General features: G+C 56.9%; 1 protein-coding gene across 1 annotated transcript in view; it reads right to left on the reverse strand.

The window, feature by feature from the left end:
- The window catches only part of SYT3 (synaptotagmin 3), a 62,856-nt gene extending 53,294 nt beyond the window's left edge, over positions 1–9,562 (reverse strand). The window contains exons 1-2 of the mRNA XM_090127614.1: positions 9,491–9,562; positions 6,085–6,241 (exon numbers count right to left, since the gene is read on the reverse strand). Of these exons, the coding sequence (XP_089983740.1) occupies positions 6,085–6,238 (154 nt within the window). The 5' untranslated portion in view covers positions 6,239–6,241; positions 9,491–9,562. The remainder of the gene's footprint in view (positions 1–6,084; positions 6,242–9,490) is intronic.
- Positions 9,563–19,379: the final 9,817 nt, after the last annotated feature.

Below are 19,379 nucleotides of genomic sequence, written 5' to 3' on the forward strand. Positions count from 1 at the left end.
ATGGGCCCCATAACCCCATTGAGATCCCATAACCCTATAAGGATCCTATAGGGTCGCATCACCCCATTGGGATCCCATTCATCCCATAGGGAACCCATAAACCCATAGGGAACCCATAAACCCATAAGGATCCCATTAATCCCATAAGGAACCCATAAGCCCATAGCGATCCCATAACCCAGCCTATATGGGCCCCATAACCCTATAAGGATCCCATAACCCTATAAGGATCCCATAACCCCATTGGGATCCCATAAGTCTACATGGGGTCCCATTCATCCCATAGGAAACCCATAAACCCGTAAGGATCCCATTAATCCCATAGGAAACCCATAAACCCATAAGGATCCCATTAATCCCATAGGGAACCCATAACCCATCCTATACGGGTCCCGTAACCCTATAAGGATCCCATAACCCTATAAGGATCCCATAAACCCATTGGGATCCCATAAGTCTACATGGGGTCCCATTCATCCCATAGGGAACCCATAACCCCATAGTGATCCCATAACCCATCCTATATGGGTCCCATAACCCTATAAGGATCCCATAACCCTATAAGGATCCCATAAACCCCATTGGGACCCATTAATCCCATAGGGAACCCATTAATCCCATAGGGATCCCATAACCCATCCTATATGGGTCCGGTAACCCTATAAGGATCCCATAACCCTATAAGGGATCCCATTCATCCCATAGGAATCCCATAAACCCGTAAGGATCCCATTCATCCCATAGGAAACCCATAAACCCATAGGGAACCCATTAATCCCATAGGGAACCCATAACCCATCCTATATGGGTCCCATAACCCTATAAGGATCCCATAACGCTATAAGGATCCCATAAACCCCATTGGGGTCCCATTAATCCCATAGGAAACCCATAACCCCATAGTGATCCCATAACCCATCCTATATGGGCCCCATAACCCCATTGGGATCCCATAACCCTATAAGGATCCTATAGGGTCGCATCACCCCATAGGGATCCCATTCATCCCATAGGGAACCCATTCATCCCATAGGAAACCCATAAACCCATAAAGATCCCATTAATCCCATAGGGAACCCATAACCCCATAGGGATCCCATAACCCAGCCTATATGGGCCCCATAACCCTATAAGGATCCCATAACCCTATAAGGATCCCATAACCCTATAAGGATCCCATAAACCCCATTGGGGTCCCATTAACCCCATAGGAGTCCCATTAATCCCATAAGGATCCCATTAATCCCATAGGGAACCCATAACCCCATAGGGATCCCATAAACTATCCTATATGGGTCCCATAACCCCATTGGGGTCCTATAACCCTATAAGGATCCCATAAACCTATATGGGGTTCCATTCATCCCACAGGAAACCCATTAATCCCATAGGGAACCCATTAATCCCATAGGGAACCCATGACCCATCCTATATGGGTCCCATAACCCCACTGAGATCCCATAACCCTATAAGGATCCTATAGGGTCACATCACCCCATAGGGATCCCATTCATCCCATAGGGAACCCATAAACCCATAGGGAACCCATAAAGATCCCATTAATCCCATAGGGAACCCATAACCCATCCTATATGGGTCCCATAACCCTATAAGGATCCCATAACCCCACTGGGGTCCCATAAGCCTATATGGGGTCCCATAAACCCATAGGGAACCCATAAACCCATAGGGATCCCATTAATCCCATAGGGATCCCATAACCCAGCCTATATGGGCCCCATAACCCTATAAGGATCCCATAACCCTATAAGGATCCCATAAACCCCGTTGGGGTCCCATTAATCCCATAGGGAACCCGTAACCCTATAAGGATCCCATAACCCATCCTATATGGGTCCCGTAACCCTATAAGGACCCCATAACCCTATAAGGATCCCATAACCCTATAAGGACCCCATAACCCTAAAAAGATCCCATAAGTCTATATGGGGTCCCATTAATCCCATAGGGATCCCATAACCCATCCTATATGGGCCCCATACCCCCACTGAGATCCCATAACCCTATAAGGATCCTATAGGGTCACATCACCCCATAGGGATCCCATTCATCCCATAGGAAACCCATAAACCCATAGGGAACCCATAACCCATCCTATATGGGTCCTGTAACCCTATAAGGATGCCATAACCCATCCTATATGGTTCCCATAACCCCATTGGGGTCCTGTAACCCTATAAGGATCCCATCAATCCTATAAGGATCCCATAAACCTATATGGGGTCAGATTAATCCCATAAGAATCCCAGAATCCCATACGGATCCCATAACCTGACACGACCCCATTAATCCCATATGGATCCCAGAACCCCATAGGATTCCTACTGACCCCATAGAAATCCTATTGACTCCATAGGGTTCCCATTGACTTTATAGGGTTCCCACTGACCCCATAAGTTTCCCATGGACTTTATAGGGTTCCCACCGAACCCATAGGATTCCCACTGACCCCATAGGGTTCCCATGGACTTTATAGGGTTCCCACTGACCCCATAGGGTTCCTACTGACTTTATAGGGTTTCCCCTGAGCCCATAGGGTTCCTACTGACTTTATAGGGTTTCCCCTGAGCCCATAGGGTTCCCACTGACTTTATGGGGTTCCCACTGACCCCATAGGGTTCCCACTGACTTTATAGGGTTCCCACTGACCCCATAGGGTTCCCACTGACCCCATAGGGTTCCCATAGACGTTATAGGATTCCCAATGACCCCATAGGCTTCTCACTGACCCCATAGGGTTCCCCCTGACCCCATAGCCTTCCTATCGATCCCATAGGGTTCCCCCTGACCCCATAGGCTCCCCCGACCCCACACCCCCGTGCCCCGTTATGGGGTGGCGCCGTACCGCTGTCGCCGTGGCTGCTATTGACCCCATAGGGTTCCCACTGACCCCATAGGGTTCCCACTGACTTTATAGGGTTCCCATTGACTTTATAGGGTTCCCACTGACCCCATAGGGTTCCCATGGACGTTATAGGATTTCCCCGACCCCACACCCCGTGCCCCGTTATGGGGTGGCGCCGTACCGCTGTCGCCGTGGCTGCTATTGACCCCATAGGGTTCCCACTGACCCCATAGGGTTCCCACTGACCCCATAGGGTTCCCACTGACCCCATAGTGTTCATACTGACCCCATAGAGTTCCCACTGACTTTATAGGGTTCCCACTGACCCCATAGTGTTCCTATCGATCCCATTGGGTTCCCACTGACCCCATAGGGTTCCCACTGACTTTATAGGGTTCCCACTGACCCCATAGGGTTCCCATGGACGTTATAGGATTTCCCCGACCCCACACCCCCGTGCCCCGTTATGGGGTGGCGCCGTACCGCTGTCGCCGTGGCTGCTATTGACCCCATAGGGTTCCCACTGACCCCATAGGGTTCCCACTGACTTTATAGGGTTCCCATTGACTTTATAGGGTTCCCACTGACCCCATAGGGTTCCCATGGACGTTATAGGATTTCCCCGACCCCACACCCCGTGCCCCGTTATGGGGTGGCGCCGTACCGCTGTCGCCGTGGCTGCTATTGACCCCATAGGGTTCCCACTGACCCCATAGGGTTCCCACTGACTTTATAGGGTTCCCACTGACTTTATAGGGTTCCCACTGACCCCATAGGGTTCCCACTGACCCCATAGGGTTCCCACTGACCCCATAGCGTTCCCACTGACTTTATAGGGTTCCCACTGACCCCATAGGGTTCCCATGGACGTTATAGGATTTCCCCGACCCCACACCCCCGTGCCCCGTTATGGGGTGGCGCCGTACCGCTGTCGCCGTGGCTGCTATTGACCCCATAGGGTTCCCACTGACCCCATAGGGTTCCCACTGACTTTATAGGGTTCCCACTGACTTTATAGGGTTCCCACTGACCCCATAGGGTTCCCACTGACCCCATAGGGTTCCCACTGACCCCATAGCGTTCCCACTGACTTTATAGGGTTCCCACTGACCCCATAGGGTTCCCATGGACGTTATAGGATTTCCCCGACCCCACACCCCCGTGCCCCGTTATGGGGTGGCGCCGTACCGCTGTCGCCGTGGCTGCTATTGACCCCATAGGGTTCCCACTGACCCCATAGGGTTCCCACTGACCCCATAGGGTTCCCACTGACCCCATAGTGTTCATACTGACCCCATAGAGTTCCCACTGACTTTATAGGGTTCCCACTGACCCCATAGTGTTCCTATCGATCCCATTGGGTTCCCACTGACCCCATAGGGTTCCCACTGACCCCATAGCGTTCCCACTGACTTTATAGGGTTCCCACTGACCCCATAGGGTTCCCACTGACCCCATAGGGTTCCCATAGACGTTATAGGATTCCCAATGACCCCATAGGCTTCTCACTGACCCCATAGGGTTCCCCCTGACCCCATAGCCTTCCTATCGATCCCATAGGGTTCCCCCTGACCCCATAGGCTCCCCCGACCCCACACCCCCGTGCCCCGTTATGGGGTGGCGCCGTACCGCTGTCGCCGTGGCTGCTATTGACCCCATAGGGTTCCCACTGACCCCATAGGGTTCCCACTGACCCCATAGGGTTCCCACTGACCCCATAGTGTTCATACTGACCCCATAGAGTTCCCACTGACTTTATAGGGTTCCCACTGACCCCATAGTGTTCCTATCGATCCCATTGGGTTCCCACTGACCCCATAGGGTTCCCACTGACTTTATAGGGTTCCCACTGACTTTATAGGGTTCCCACTGACCCCATAGGGTTCCCACTGACCCCATAGGGTTCCCACTGACCCCATAGCGTTCCCACTGACTTTATAGGGTTCCCACTGACCCCATAGGGTTCCCATGGACGTTATAGGATTTCCCCGACCCCACACCCCCGTGCCCCGTTATGGGGTGGCGCCGTACCGCTGTCGCCGTGGCTGCTATTGACCCCATAGGGTTCCCACTGACCCCATAGGGTTCCCACTGACTTTATAGGGTTCCCACTGACTTTATAGGGTTCCCACTGACCCCATAGGGTTCCCACTGACCCCATAGGGTTCCCACTGACCCCATAGCGTTCCCACTGACTTTATAGGGTTCCCACTGACCCCATAGGGTTCCCATGGACGTTATAGGATTTCCCCGACCCCACACCCCCGTGCCCCGTTATGGGGTGGCGCCGTACCGCTGTCGCCGTGGCTGCTATTGACCCCATAGGGTTCCCACTGACCCCATAGGGTTCCCACTGACCCCATAGGGTTCCCACTGACCCCATAGTGTTCATACTGACCCCATAGAGTTCCCACTGACTTTATAGGGTTCCCACTGACCCCATAGTGTTCCTATCGATCCCATTGGGTTCCCACTGACCCCATAGGGTTCCCACTGACCCCATAGCGTTCCCACTGACTTTATAGGGTTCCCACTGACCCCATAGGGTTCCCATGGACGTTATAGGATTTCCCCGACCCCACACCCCCGTGCCCCGTTATGGGGTGGCGCCGTACCGCTGTCGCCGTGGCTGCTATTGACCCCATAGGGTTCCCACTGACCCCATAGGGTTCCCACTGACCCCATAGGGTTCCCACTGACCCCATAGTGTTCATACTGACCCCATAGAGTTCCCACTGACTTTATAGGGTTCCCACTGACCCCATAGTGTTCCTATCGATCCCATTGGGTTCCCACTGACCCCATAGGGTTCCCACTGACCCCATAGCGTTCCCACTGACTTTATAGGGTTCCCACTGACCCCATAGGGTTCCCATGGACGTTATAGGATTTCCCCGACCCCACACCCCCGTGCCCCGTTATGGGGTGGCGCCGTACCGCTGTCGCCGTGGCTGCTATTGACCCCATAGGGTTCCCACTGACCCCATAGGGTTCCCACTGACTTTATAGGGTTCCCACTGACTTTATAGGGTTCCCACTGACCCCATAGGGTTCCCACTGACCCCATAGGGTTCCCACTGACCCCATAGCGTTCCCACTGACTTTATAGGGTTCCCACTGACCCCATAGGGTTCCCACTGACCCCATAGGGTTCCCATGGACGTTATAGGATTTCCCCGACCCCACACCCCGTGCCCCGTTATGGGGTGGCGCCGTACCGCTGTCGCCGTGCCGCGGGTGGCCGCGGTGTCGCAGGAGGTCGCTGAACTCGAGGCACTGCTGGTGCTGCGCGCGGTGGCGCGGCGTGAAACACAACTCCTGCACCAGCAGCAGCGCGCGGCGGCACACGTCCTCCTCGTAGTCACCTGACATCGCCTGCGTGTGCAAGGAGCCGCCGGGGGCGTGCGAGGGGTTGGGAGTGGGTTAGGAGCTGGGGGAGTGAGATAGGAGATGGGTGTGCTAGGAGTGAGTGTGCGAGGAGGTGAGTGAGTGTGGGAGGTGTTGAATGAGTGTGCAAGGAGCTGCCGTGGGTGTGCAAGGAGCCGCCAGGGGCGTGCGAGGGGTTGGGAGTGGGTTAGGAGCTGGGGGAGTGAGATAGGAGATGGGAGTGCTAGGGGTGAGTGTGCGAGGAGGTGAGTGAGTGTGGGAGGTGTTGAATGAGTGTGCAAGGAGCTGCCGTGGGTGTGCAAGGAGCCGCCAGGGGCGTGCGAGGGGTTGGGAGTGGGTTAGGAGCTGGGGGAGTGAGATAGGAGCTGGGGGAGTGTGCAAGGAGCTGGGGGAGTGTGCGAGGAGCTGGGTGAGTGTGTGAGGTGTTGAATGAGTGTGCAAGGAGCCGCCGTGGGCGTGCGAGGAGCCACTGGGGGCGTACGAGGGGCTGGGGGTGGGTTAGGAGATGGGGGAGTGAGATAGGAGATGGGTGAGTGTGTGAGGTGTTGAATGAGTGTGCAAGGAGCTGCCGTGGATGTGCGAGGAGCCGCCGGGGGCGTGCGAGGGGTTGGGAGTGGGTTAGGAGATGGGGGAGTGAGATAGGAGCTGGGTGAGTGTGCAAGGAGCTGGCTGAGTGTGTGAGGTGTTGAATGAGTGTGCAAGGAGCTGCCGTGGGTGTGCGAGGAGCCACTGGGGGCGTGCGAGGGGTTGGGAGTGGGTTAGGGGCTGCGTGAGTGTGTAAGGAGCTGGGTGTGCTAGGAGTGAGAGTGCGAGGAGCTGAGTGAGTGTGCAAGGAGCTGGGTGTGCCAGGAGTGAGGGTGCGAGGAGCTGGGTGAGTATGCGAGGAGCTGGGTGTGCTAGGAGTGAGCGAGGAGTGGAGAGACTGAGAATGGAGCTGGGTGTGCGAAGACAGGAGTGAGTGTGCTAGGGGCTGGGTGTACTAGGAGTGAGTGTGCGAGGAGTGATTGTGTGAGGAACAGGGTGTGCAAGGACGGGAGTGAGAGTGTGAGGAGCTGAGTGTGCCAGGAGCTGGGTGTGCCAGGAGCTAGGTGAGTGTGTTAGGAGCTGAGTGAGTGAGATTGGAGCTGGGTGAGTGTGCTGGGAGCTGGGCGTGCAAGGAGCTGAGTGAGTGTGCAAGAAGCTGGGCGTGCGAGGACCGGAGTGAGAGCGAGAGGAGCTCACTGAGTGTGCCAGGAGCTGGGTGTGCCAGGAGCTGGGTGAGTGTGCCAGGAGCTGGGTGTGCCAGGAGCTGGGTGAGGGCGTGAAACACAACTCCTGCACCAGCAGCAGCGCGCGGCGGCACACGTCCTCCTCGTAGTCACCTGACATCGCCTGCGTGTGCAAGGAGCCGCCGTGGGTGTGCAAGGAGCCGCCGTGGGTGTGCAAGGAGCCGCCGGGGGCGTGCGGGGGGTTGGGAGTGGGTTAGGAGCTGGGTGAGTGGGTTAGGAGCTGGGTGAGTGTGCAAGGAGCTGGGTGTGCTAGGAGTGAGTGTGCTAGGGGCTGGGTGAGTGTGTGAGGTGTTGAATGAGTGTGCAAGTAGCTGCCGTGGGTGTGCGGGGGGTTGGGAGTGGGTTAGGAGCTGGGGGAGTGAGATAGGAGCTGGGTGAGTGTGTGAGGAGATGAGTGAGTGTGCAAGGAGCTGGGTGTGCTAGGTGCTGGGTGTGCAAGGAGCTAGGTGAGCGTGTGGGGAGCTGGGTGTGCCAGGAGATGAGTGAGTGTGCGAGGAGCTGGGTGAGTGAAATAGGAGCTGGGGGAGTGGGCTAGGAGTGAGTGTGCAAGGAGCTGGGTGTGCTAGGAGTGAGTGAGCGAGGAGCTGGGTGACTGAGATAGGAGCTGGGTGTGCGAAGACAGGAGTGAGTGTGCAAGTAGTGAGTGTGCGAGGAGCTGAGTGTGTGAGGAACTGGGTGTGCAAGGAAGGGAGTGAGTGTGTGAGGAGCTGAGTGAGTGTGCGGGGAGCTGGGTGTGCAAGGAGCTGAGAGAGTGTGCCAGGAGCTGGGTGAGTGTGTGAGCAGCTGGGTGTGCCAGGAGCTGGGTGTGCCAGGGGGTGATTGTGCAAGAAGGTGGTTGTGTACAAGCTGGTGAGTGTACAAATAGGGGTGAGTGTGAGGAGCTGAGTGTGCACAGCAAGGGGGGGTGGATGTGCAATGAAGCGTGCAACACAAGGGTGTGCAATGCGTGAGCAGGGTGTGCGGGTGTGCAAAGTGTTGGTGAGCATCAGGGCGGGCGTGCAACAAGATGGGAAAACATGGCGTGGGCGTGCAACATGAGTGTGCAAAGTGGTGGTGCAATGCGTGCATGGGGGAGGTCCTTGTGCAAAGTGCAGCCCCTCGTGCAAGGCCCCACGATCATTGTGCACACTGCAAATCCTCATTCGAATCCCAGCCTCTTTTGCACACCCAGGACCTTCGTGCAAGGCCCGAGGTCCTTGTGCACAACCAAGCCCTTGTGCAAGCCGCACAAATAATTGTGCAGGACCTCAACCCCTTGTGCAAGGGCTCAAGAATTGTGCAAGGCCTCAGGACCTTTGTGCAAGGGCTCCATATTCGTGCAAGGCCTCAATAACTGTGGAAGCCTCCGATCCTCGTGCAAGGGCTCAGCATCCGTGCAAAAGCCCTGACCCTTGTGGAAGGGCCCAACAGTCGTGCAAGCCCCCGATCCTCGTGCAAGGACTCAACAGTTGCGCAAGGACCTGTGCAAGGGCTCTATGATCGTGCAAGCCCCTGATAGTCGTGCAAGGGCCCAACAACCGTGCAAGGCCCCACCCCACGCGGAAGGCCCCGATCCTCGTGCAAGGACTCAAGAACCGTGCAAGGACTCAATCATCGTGCAAAGGGTCAACAATCGTGCAAGAGCTCAACAGCCGTGCAAGCCCCTGATACTTGTGCAAGGACTCCATCCTCCTGCAGGGCTCAGTAACCGTGCAAGGCCCCACCCCACGTGCAAGGCCCGGATCCTGGTGCAAGGACTGAATCCTCGTGCAAGGCCCCGATCGTGGTGCAAGGACTCAATGTTCGTGCAAGGCCCCACCCCTCGTGCAAGGCCCAAATCCTGGTGCAAGGCTCCGCCCCTCGTGCAAGGCCCCGCCCCTCGTGCACGGCTACGATTCTGGTGTAAGGCCTCCATCCTCGTGCAAGGCCCGGATCCTCGTGCAAGGCCCCGCCCCTCGTGCAAGGCCCAAATCCTGGTGCAAGGACTCACCTATGGGGTGGCTGTGGGGCGGTCGGGGCGGCGCTGTTGGGGGGCGGCCATGGGGGGAGCTTTGTTTTGTGGGGGGGGGGGGGATTCCTGTGGGGCAGAAATGAGCTTGTGGGGCACGAGGGCGAAACCTCTGCCCCATAAGTGAACTCCCAGCCCCATAAGTGACCCCTCTGCCCCATAAGTGCCACCTCCAGCCCCACAAGTGACTCCTCTGCTCCATAAGTGAATCTTCAGACCCATAAGTGAACCCCCAGCCCCATAAGTGCCAACTCCAGCCCCATAAGTGACTCCTCAGCCCTATAAGCAAAACCTCAGCCCCATAAGTGACCCCCAGACCCATAAGTGAACTCTCAGCCCCATAAGTGAACCTTCAGACCCATAAGTGAAACCTGAGACCCACAAGTGCCACCTCCAGCCCCATAAGAGATCCCTCAGCCCCATAAGTGAACTCCCAGACCCATAAGTGCCACCTCCAGCCCCATAAGTGAACCTTCTACCCCATAAGTGAACCCTCAGCCCCATAAGAGAATCTTCAGACCCATAAGTGAACCCTCTGCCCCATAAGTGAATCTTCAGCCCCATAAGTGAACTCCCAGCCCCATAAGTGAACCCCCAGCCCCATAAGTGACCCCTCTGCCCCACAAGTGAGCTCTCTGTCCCATAACGGAAACCTCAGCCCCATAAGTGAACCCTCTGCCCCATAAGTGAATCTTCAGCCCCATAAGTGAACCCTCTGCCCCATAAGTGCCACCTCCAGCCCCATAAGTGAACCCTCAGCCCCATAAATGAATCTTCAGCCCCATAAGTGAATCTTCAGACCCATAAGTGAACTCTCTGCCCTATAAGTGAATCCTCAGCCCCATAAGTGCCAACTCCAGCCCCATAAGTGACCCCTCTGCCCCACAAGTGAACTCTCTGTCCCATAACGGAAACCTCCGCCCCATAAGTGAACCCTCTGCCCCATAAGTGAGCTCCCAGCCCCATAAGTGATCCCTCTGCCCCATAAGTGATGATTACAGCCCCATAAGTGACTCCTCCAGCCCTACAAGTGACTCCTCTGCCCCATAAGTAAATCTTCAGACCCATAAGTGACCCCTCTGCCCCATAAGTGAATCTTCAGACCCATATGTGACCCCTCAGACCCATAAGTGACCCCTCAGCCCCATAAGTGACTTCTACAGCCCCATAAGTGCCAACTCCAGCCCCATAAGTGAACTCCCAGCCCCATAAGTGACTCCTCAGCCCCATAAGTGACTCCCCAGACCCATAAGTGAACCCCCAGACCCATAAGCGAACCCTCTGCCCCATAAGTGACCTCCAGATCCATAAGTGCCACCTCCAGCCCCATAAGTGAACTCTCAGCCCCACAAGTGACTCCTCAGCCCCATAAGTGCCACTTCCGGCCCCATAAGTGACCCCTCTGCCCCATAAGTGCCACCTCCAGCCCCATAAGTGCCAACTCCAGACCCATAAGTGAACCCTCTGCCCCATAAGTGAACCCTCAGCCCCATAAGTGAACTCTCAGCCCCATAAGTGACCCCTCTGCCCCATAAGTGAATCTTCAGACCCGTAAGTGACCCCTCAGCCCCATAAGTGAACCCCCAGCCCCATAAGTGACTCCTCTGCCCCATAAGTGACTCCTCGGCCCTATAAGCAAAACCTCAGCCCCATAAGTGACCCCCAGCCCCATAAGTGAACTCTCTGCCCCATAAGTGAATTCTCAGCCCCATAAGTGACCCCCAGACCCATAAGTGCCAACTCCAGCCCCACAAGTGAACCCTCAGCCCATAAGTGAAACCCCAAACCCATAAGTGCCCCCAGACCCATAAGTGACTCCTCTGCCCCATAAGCGACCTCCAGCCCCATAAGTGATCCCCACCCCATAAGTGCCAACTCCAGCCCCATAAGTAAACCCCCAGACCCATAAGTGCCACCTCCAGCCCCATAAGTGAACCCCCCAGACCCATAAGTGAACCTTCAGCCCCACAAGTGAATCCTCAGCCCCATAAGTGAGCCCCAGCCCCATAAGTGAACCCCCAGACCCATAAGTGAACCCCCAGACCCATAAGTGACTCCTCAGACCCATAAGTGGCAACTCCTGCCCCATAAGTGCCAACTCCAGCCCCATAAGTGACTCCTCGGCCCTATAAGCAAAACCTCAGCCCCATAAGTGACCCTCAGCCCCATAAGTGAACTCCCAGACCCATAAGTGACTCCTCAGCCCCATCAGTGCCAACTCCAGCCCCATAAGTGAACTCCCAGACCCATAAGCGACTCCTCTGCCCCATAAGTGCCACCTCCGGCCCCATAAGTGACCCCTCTGCCCCATAAGTGATGATTCCAGCCCCATAAGTGACTCCACCAGCCCCACAAGTGACTCCTCTGCCCCATAAGTGAATCTTCAGACCCATAAGTGAACCTCCAGCCCCATAAGTGATCCCTCTGCCCCATAAGTGATGATTCCAGCCCCATAAGTGACTCCACCAGCCCCACAAGTGACTCCTCTGCCCCATAAGTAAATCTTCAGACCCATAAGTGACCCCTCTGCCCCATAAGTGCCACCTCCGGCCCCATAAGTGACCCCTCAGCCCCATAAGTGAACCCCCAGACCCATAAGTGCCAACTCCAGCCCCATTAGTGTTCCTCAGCCCCATAAGTGACTCCTCAGCCCCATAAGTGCCAACTCCAGCCCCATAAGTGAACTCTCAGCCCCATAAGTGATCCCCAGCCCCATAAGTGAATCCCCTGACCCATAAGTGAATCTTCAGACCCACAAGTGAACCTTCCACCCCATAACTGAATCTTCAGACCCATAACTGAACCCCCAGACCCATAAGTGCCAACTCCAGCCCCATAAGTGAACTTAAGTGCCCCCTCAGGCCCATAAGTGAACTCCCAGCCCCATAAGTGCCTCTCTGCCCCATAAGTGGATCCGAAGCCCTATAAGTGGATCCCCACCCCATAAGTGAACCCCCGGACCCATAAGTGAACCCTCAGCCCCATAAGTGAACCCTCAGCCCCATAAGTGAATCTTCAGACCCATAAGTGAATCCTCAGCCCCATAAGTGAATCGTCAGACCCATAAGTGAACCCTCAGCCCCATAAGTGAATCTTCTGCCCCATAAGTGATCCCCAGGCCCATAAGTGCCTACTCCAGCCCCATAAGTGAGCTCTCAGCCCCGTAAGTGACTCCTCAGCCCCATCAGTGCCACTTCCAGCCCCATAAGTGAACCCTCAGCCCCATAAATGAATCTTCAGCCCCATAAGTGATCCCTCTGCCCCATAAGTGACTCCTCAGCCCCATAAGTGAATCTTCAGGCCCATAAGTGACCCCTCAGCCCCATAAGTGATCCCTTCAGACCCATAAGTGAACTCCCAGACCCATAAGTGAATCTTCAGACCCATAAGTGACCCTCAGACCCATAAGTGACCCCCCCAGCCCCATAAGTGAACCCTCAGCCCCATAAGTGAATCATCAGACCCATAAGTCAAACCTCAGCCCCATAAGTGAATCGTCAGACCCATAAATGAACTCCCTTCTTCATAAGTGAATCTTCAGACCCATAAGTGAACTCTCTCCAGCCCCATAAGTGAACCCTCAGCCCCATAAGTGAATCTTCTGACACATAAGTGCCACCTCCAGCCCCATAAGTGAACTCCCAGACCCATAAGTGAACTCTCAGCCCCATAAGTGATCCCCAGCCCCTTAAGTGACTCCTCTGCCCCATAAGTGTAGACTGCAGCCCCATAAGTGAACCCCCAGCCCCATAACCCCCAGACCCATCAGTGCCAACTCCAGCCCCATAAGTGATCCCCAGACCCATAAGTGAATCCCTAGACCCATAAGTGCCAACTCCAGCCCCATAAGCGAACTTAAGTGAACCCTCAGCCCCATAAGTGACACTCAAAGCCCTATAAGTGGATCCCCACCCCATAAGTGAACCCCCGGACCCATAAGTGAACCCTCAGCCCCCTAAGTGACCCTCAGCCCCATAAGTGCCAACTCCAGCCCCATAAGTGAACTCCCAGACCCATAAGCGAACCCTCTGCCCCATAAGTGCCACCTCCGGCCCCATAAGTTAACTCTCAGCCCCATAAGTGAATCTTCAGACCCATAAGTGACCCCTCTGCCCCATAAGTGCCAACTCCAGACCCATAAGTCAACCCTCAGCCCCATAAGTAAATCGTCAGACCCATAAGTGAACTCTCTGCCCCATAAGTGAATCTTCAGACCCATAAGTGCCACCTCCAGCCCCATAAGTGAACCTCAGACCCAGAAGTGCCAACTCCAGCCCCATAAGTGCCACCTCCAGCCCCATAAGTGAACCCCCAGACCCAGAAGTGCCACCTCCAGCCCCATAAGTGAAATCCCAGACTCATAAGTGAACCTTCAGCCCCACAAGTGAATCCTCAGCCCCATAAGTGATCCCCACAACCCACAACTGCCACCCCCAGACCCACATGTGCCCCCCCAGACCCATAACAGCCCCCAGATGCCCCCCACACACCCCATATTCCCTCCACCCCCCCCATTCACCCCACATCCCCCCATCTCCCCCCTATTCACCCCATATCCCCCCCATTGACCCCATAACCCCCCATATCACGCCATACCCCCCCATTCACCCCATAACCCCCCCAACCACCCCATAATCCCTCCCATTCACCCCATACCCCCCCCATACACCCCATAACCCCCCATTCTCCCCATATCCCCCCATATCACCCCATATCTCCCCCATTCACCCCATATCCCCCCCATTCACCCCATAACCCCCCATTCACCCCATAACCCCCCGTATCACCCCATATCCCCCCCCATTGACCCCATACCCCCCCATATCACCCCGTATCCCCCCCATTCACCCCATAACCCCCCCATTCACCCCATATCCCCCCATTCACCCCATATCCCCCCCGTATCACCCCATATCCCCCCCATTCACCCCATAACCCCCCAACCACCCCATATCCCCCCCCATTCACCCCATATCCCCCCCCATTGACCCCATTCACCCCATATCACCCCATATCACCCCATATCCCCCCCCATTGACCCCATATCCCCCCATATCACCCCATATCCCCCCCATTCACCCCATATCCCCCCCCTTCACCCCATATCCCCCCCCATTCACCCCATATTCCCTCCATATCACCCCATAACCCCCGTATCACCCCATATCCCCCCCATTCACCCCATATCCCCCCATTCACCCCATAACCCCCCATATCACCCCATATCCCCCCCCATTGACCCCATATCCCCCCATATCACCCCATATCCCCCCCATTCACCCCATATCCCCCCCCTTCACCCCATATCCCCCCCCATTCACCCCATATTCCCTCCATATCACCCCATAACCCCCGTATCACCCCATATCCCCCCCATTCACCCCATATCCCCCCATTCACCCCATAACCCCCCATATCACCCCATATCCCCCCCCATTGACCCCATATCCCCCCATATCACCCCATATCCCCCCCATTCACCCCATATCCCCCCCCTTCACCCCATATCCCCCCCCATTCACCCCATATTCCCTCCATATCACCCCATAACCCCCGTATCACCCCATATCCCCCCCATTCACCCCATATCCCCCCATTCACCCCATAACCCCCCATATCACCCCATATCCCCCCCCATTGACCCCATATCCCCCCATATCACCCCATATCCCCCCCATTCACCCCATATCCCCCCCCTTCACCCCATATCCCCCCCCATTCACCCCATATTCCCTCCATATCACCCCATAACCCCCGTATCACCCCATATCCCCCCATATCACCCCATATCCTCCCCATTCACCCCATATCCCCCCATATCACCCCATATCTCCCCCATTCACCCCATACCCCCCCCATACACCCCATATCCCCCCATTCACCCCATAACCCCCCCCATTCACCCCATACCCCCCCCCTTCACCCCATACCCCCCCATTCACCCCATACCCCCCCCCTTCACCCCATACCCCCCCATTCACCCCATACCCCCCCTATATCACCCCATACCCCCCCCGTTCACCCCACAACCCCCCATATCATCCCATATTCCCCATATCACCCTATATCCCTCCAAACCACCCCATACCCCCCCCATTCACCCCATAACCCCCCATATCCCCCCATATCACCCCATATCCCCCCCATATCTCCCCCATCCACCCCATATCCCCCCCATTCACCCCATAACCCCCCATACGCCCCCCATATCACCCCATACCCCCCCATATCACCCCATAACCCCCCTATTCACCCCATAACCCCCCATATCACCCCACATCTCCCCCATTCACCCCACTCACCCCATACCCCCCCCATTCACCCCATATCCCTTTTTTCACCCCACATCCCCCCATACCCCCCCTGCTCACCCCATAACCCCCCAAATCACCCCATACCCCCCCACACTCCCCCCCATATTCCCCCATATCCCCCTACAATCCCCCCAAATCCCCCCATACCCCCCCCAAAACCCCACCCCCGTATCACCCCATACCCCCAATTCATTCACCCCATATCCCCCAAAATCCCCAAATCCCCTCACACCCCCCCATATCCCCATTCATCCCCCCCATTTCCCCCCCATATCTCCTCACAACCCCCCCAAAACCCCCCATAGCCCCCCAAATCCCCCCCAAATCCCCCAAATCCCCCCACACCCCCATTCATCCCCCCCATAACCCCCCATAATCCCCCAATATCCCCCATATCCCCCCCAAGCCCCCCATATCCCCATTCATCCGCCCCCAAAACCCCCCATATCACCCCACAACCCCCCCAAAACCCCCCATAACTCCCCAAATCCCCCACACCCCCATTCATCCCCCCCATATCCCCCCCATAATCCCCCAATAGCCCCCATATCCCCCCCCACACCCCCCATATCCCCCTACAACCCCCCCAAAACCCCCCACACCCCCCCAAATACCCCCACCAAAACCCCCAAATCCCCCCACACCCCCATTCATCCCCCCAATATCCCCCCATAATCCCCCAATTGCCCCCATATCCCCCCCCACGCCCCCCATATCCCCATTCATCCCCCCCGCAGCCCCCCATATCACCCCATATCCCCCCCACAACCCCCCCAAAACCCCCCATATTCCCCCCAAAAGCCCCCAAATGCCCCCACACCCCCATTCATCCCCCCATATCCCCCCCATAATCCCCCAATATCCCCCATATCCCCCCCCACACCCCCCATATCCCCATTCATCCCCCCCACAGCCCCCCATATCCCCCATATCCCCCTCACAACCCCCCCAAAACCCCCCATACCCCCCCAAAACCCCCCATATACCCCCCAAATCTCCCCACACCCCCATTCATCCCCCCCATATCCCCCCCATTAATCCCCCAATATCCCCCATATCCCCCCCACGCCCCCCATATCCCCATTCATAACCCCCCCATACCCCCAAATCCCCCACACCCCCATTCATCCCCCCCATATCCCCCCCATAATCCCCCAATTGCCCCCATATCCCCCCCCACACCCCCCATATCCCCATTCATAACCGCCCCACACCCCCCATATCACCCCATATCCCCCCTACAACTCCCCCAAAACCCCCCATACCCCCCCAAATCCCCCCATATCCCCCCAAACCCCCAAATCCCCCCACACCCCCATTCATTCACCCCATATCCCCCCATAATCCCCCAATATCCCCCATATCCCCCCCCACGCCCCCCATATCCCCATTTATCCGCCCCCAAAACCCCCCACATCCCCCCACAACCCCCCCAAAACACCCCATAACTCCCCAAATCCCCCACACCCCCATTCATCCCCCCCATATCCCCCCATAATCCCCCAATAGCCCCCATATCCCCCCCACGCCCCCTATACCCCATTCATAACCCCCCCCATATCCCCCATATCCCCCTTTAACTCCCCCAAAACCCCCCATAACCCCCCAAATCCCCCCATATCCCCCCAAATCCCCCCACACCCCCATTCATCCCCCCTATATCCCCCCCATAATCCCCCAATTGCCCCCATATCCCCCCCCTCGCCCCCCATATCCCCATTCATAACCCCCCCACGCCCCCCATATCCCCATTCATCCCCCCCACAGCCCCCATATCACCCATATCCCCCTCACAACCCCCCCAAAACCCCCCATACCCCCCCAAATCCCCCCATATCCCCATTCATCCCCCCCATATCCCTCCCATAATCCCCCAAAAGCCCCCATATCCCCCCCAAGCCCCCCATATCCCCATTCATAACCCCCCCACATCCCCCATTTCCCTCCACAACCCCCCCAAACCCCCATATCTCCCCAAATCCCCCCAAATCCCCCATATCCCCCCATATCCCCATTCATTCACCCCATATCCCCCCCACAGTCCCCCAGTAGCACCCATATCCCCCCCCACACCCCCCCATATCACCCCATATCCCCCCCAAATTCCACCCAAATCCCCCATATCCCCCCACACCCCCATTCATCCCCCCCATATCCCCCCCATAATCCCCCAATTGCCCCCATATTCCCCCCCACGCCCCCCATATCCCCATTCATAACCCCCCCCCACCCCCCATATCCCCCATATCCCCCTACAACTCCCCCAAAACCCCCCATAACCCCCCAAATCCCCCCATATCCCCCAAAATCCCCCCACACCCCCATTCATCCCCCCCATATCCCCCCATAATCCCCCAATTGCCCCCATATCCCCCCCACGCCCCCTATACCCCATTCATAACCCCCCCACACCCCCCCCATATCCCCCATATCCCCCTACAACCCCCCAAAACCCCCCAAATCTCCCCCAAAACCCCCCAAATCCCCCCATATCCCCCCAAGTCACCCACACCCCCATTCATCCCCCCCTTATCCCCCCCATAATCCCCCAATTGCCCTCATATCCCCCCCCCACGCCCCCCATATCCCCATTCATATCCCCCCCCAGCCCCCCCATATCCCCCATATCCCCCTACAACCCCCCAAAACCCCCCAAATCTCCCCCAAAACCCCCCAAATCCCCCCATATCCCCCCAAATCACCCACACCCCCATTCATCTCCCCCATATCCCCCCCATAATCCCCCAATAGCCCCCATATCCCCCCCCACGCCCCCCGTATCCCCATTCATCCCCCCCCACAGCCCCCCCTTATCCCCCCACCCCCCCCCCCACGACCCCCACATCCCCCCCCGCCCCCCTTTTCCCCCCCAATTCCCCCCCATTTCCCCCCAATCCCCCCCAAATCGCCCCCTCCCCCCCCCCCATTCATTCCCCCCGTCCCATTCATTCATTCATCCCCATCTGTTGCGGTTCCCACGGTCCGGTCCGAGCTCACCTGCGGTACCGGAACCGAACCGGGCCGAAAAGAGTCGAACGGAACCGAACCGGACTCGAAAAGGGCCGAACCGGAGCCGAATTGGACCGAAAAGAGCCGAACCGGAATGAATGGAGCCGAACCGCGGCCGGAAAGAGCCGAATTGAAACGAGCAGAGCCGAACCGAGCCGAACGGAACCGAACCGAGGCCGAAAAGAGCCGAATTGAAACGAGCAGAGCCGAACCGAGCCGAACGGAACCGAATCGAGGCCGGAAAGAGCCGAACCGGAGAGATTGGAGCCGAAAGGACCCGAACGGTTCCGAATGGTTCCGAATGGAGACAGACCGTGCCGAAGGGACCCGAATGGACCCGAATGGTTCCGAAAGGGTCCGAACGGGTCCAGGTGGGGGATGGGCACAGCCGAAGGGATCCGAATGGTTCCGAACGGGTTCGGATGGAGACAGACCGTGCCGAAGGGACCCGAATGAACCCGAATGGTTCCGAACGGGTCCGAACGGAGACAGACCGTGCCGAATGGACCCGAATGGACCCGAATGGTTCCGAACGGTTCCGAATGGAG

The sequence above is a fragment of the Phasianus colchicus genome, chromosome 31, assembly GCF_987193195.1.
Source record: "Phasianus colchicus chromosome 31, bPhaCol1.hap1.1, whole genome shotgun sequence".
Taxonomy (NCBI): Eukaryota; Metazoa; Chordata; class Aves; order Galliformes; family Phasianidae; genus Phasianus; species Phasianus colchicus.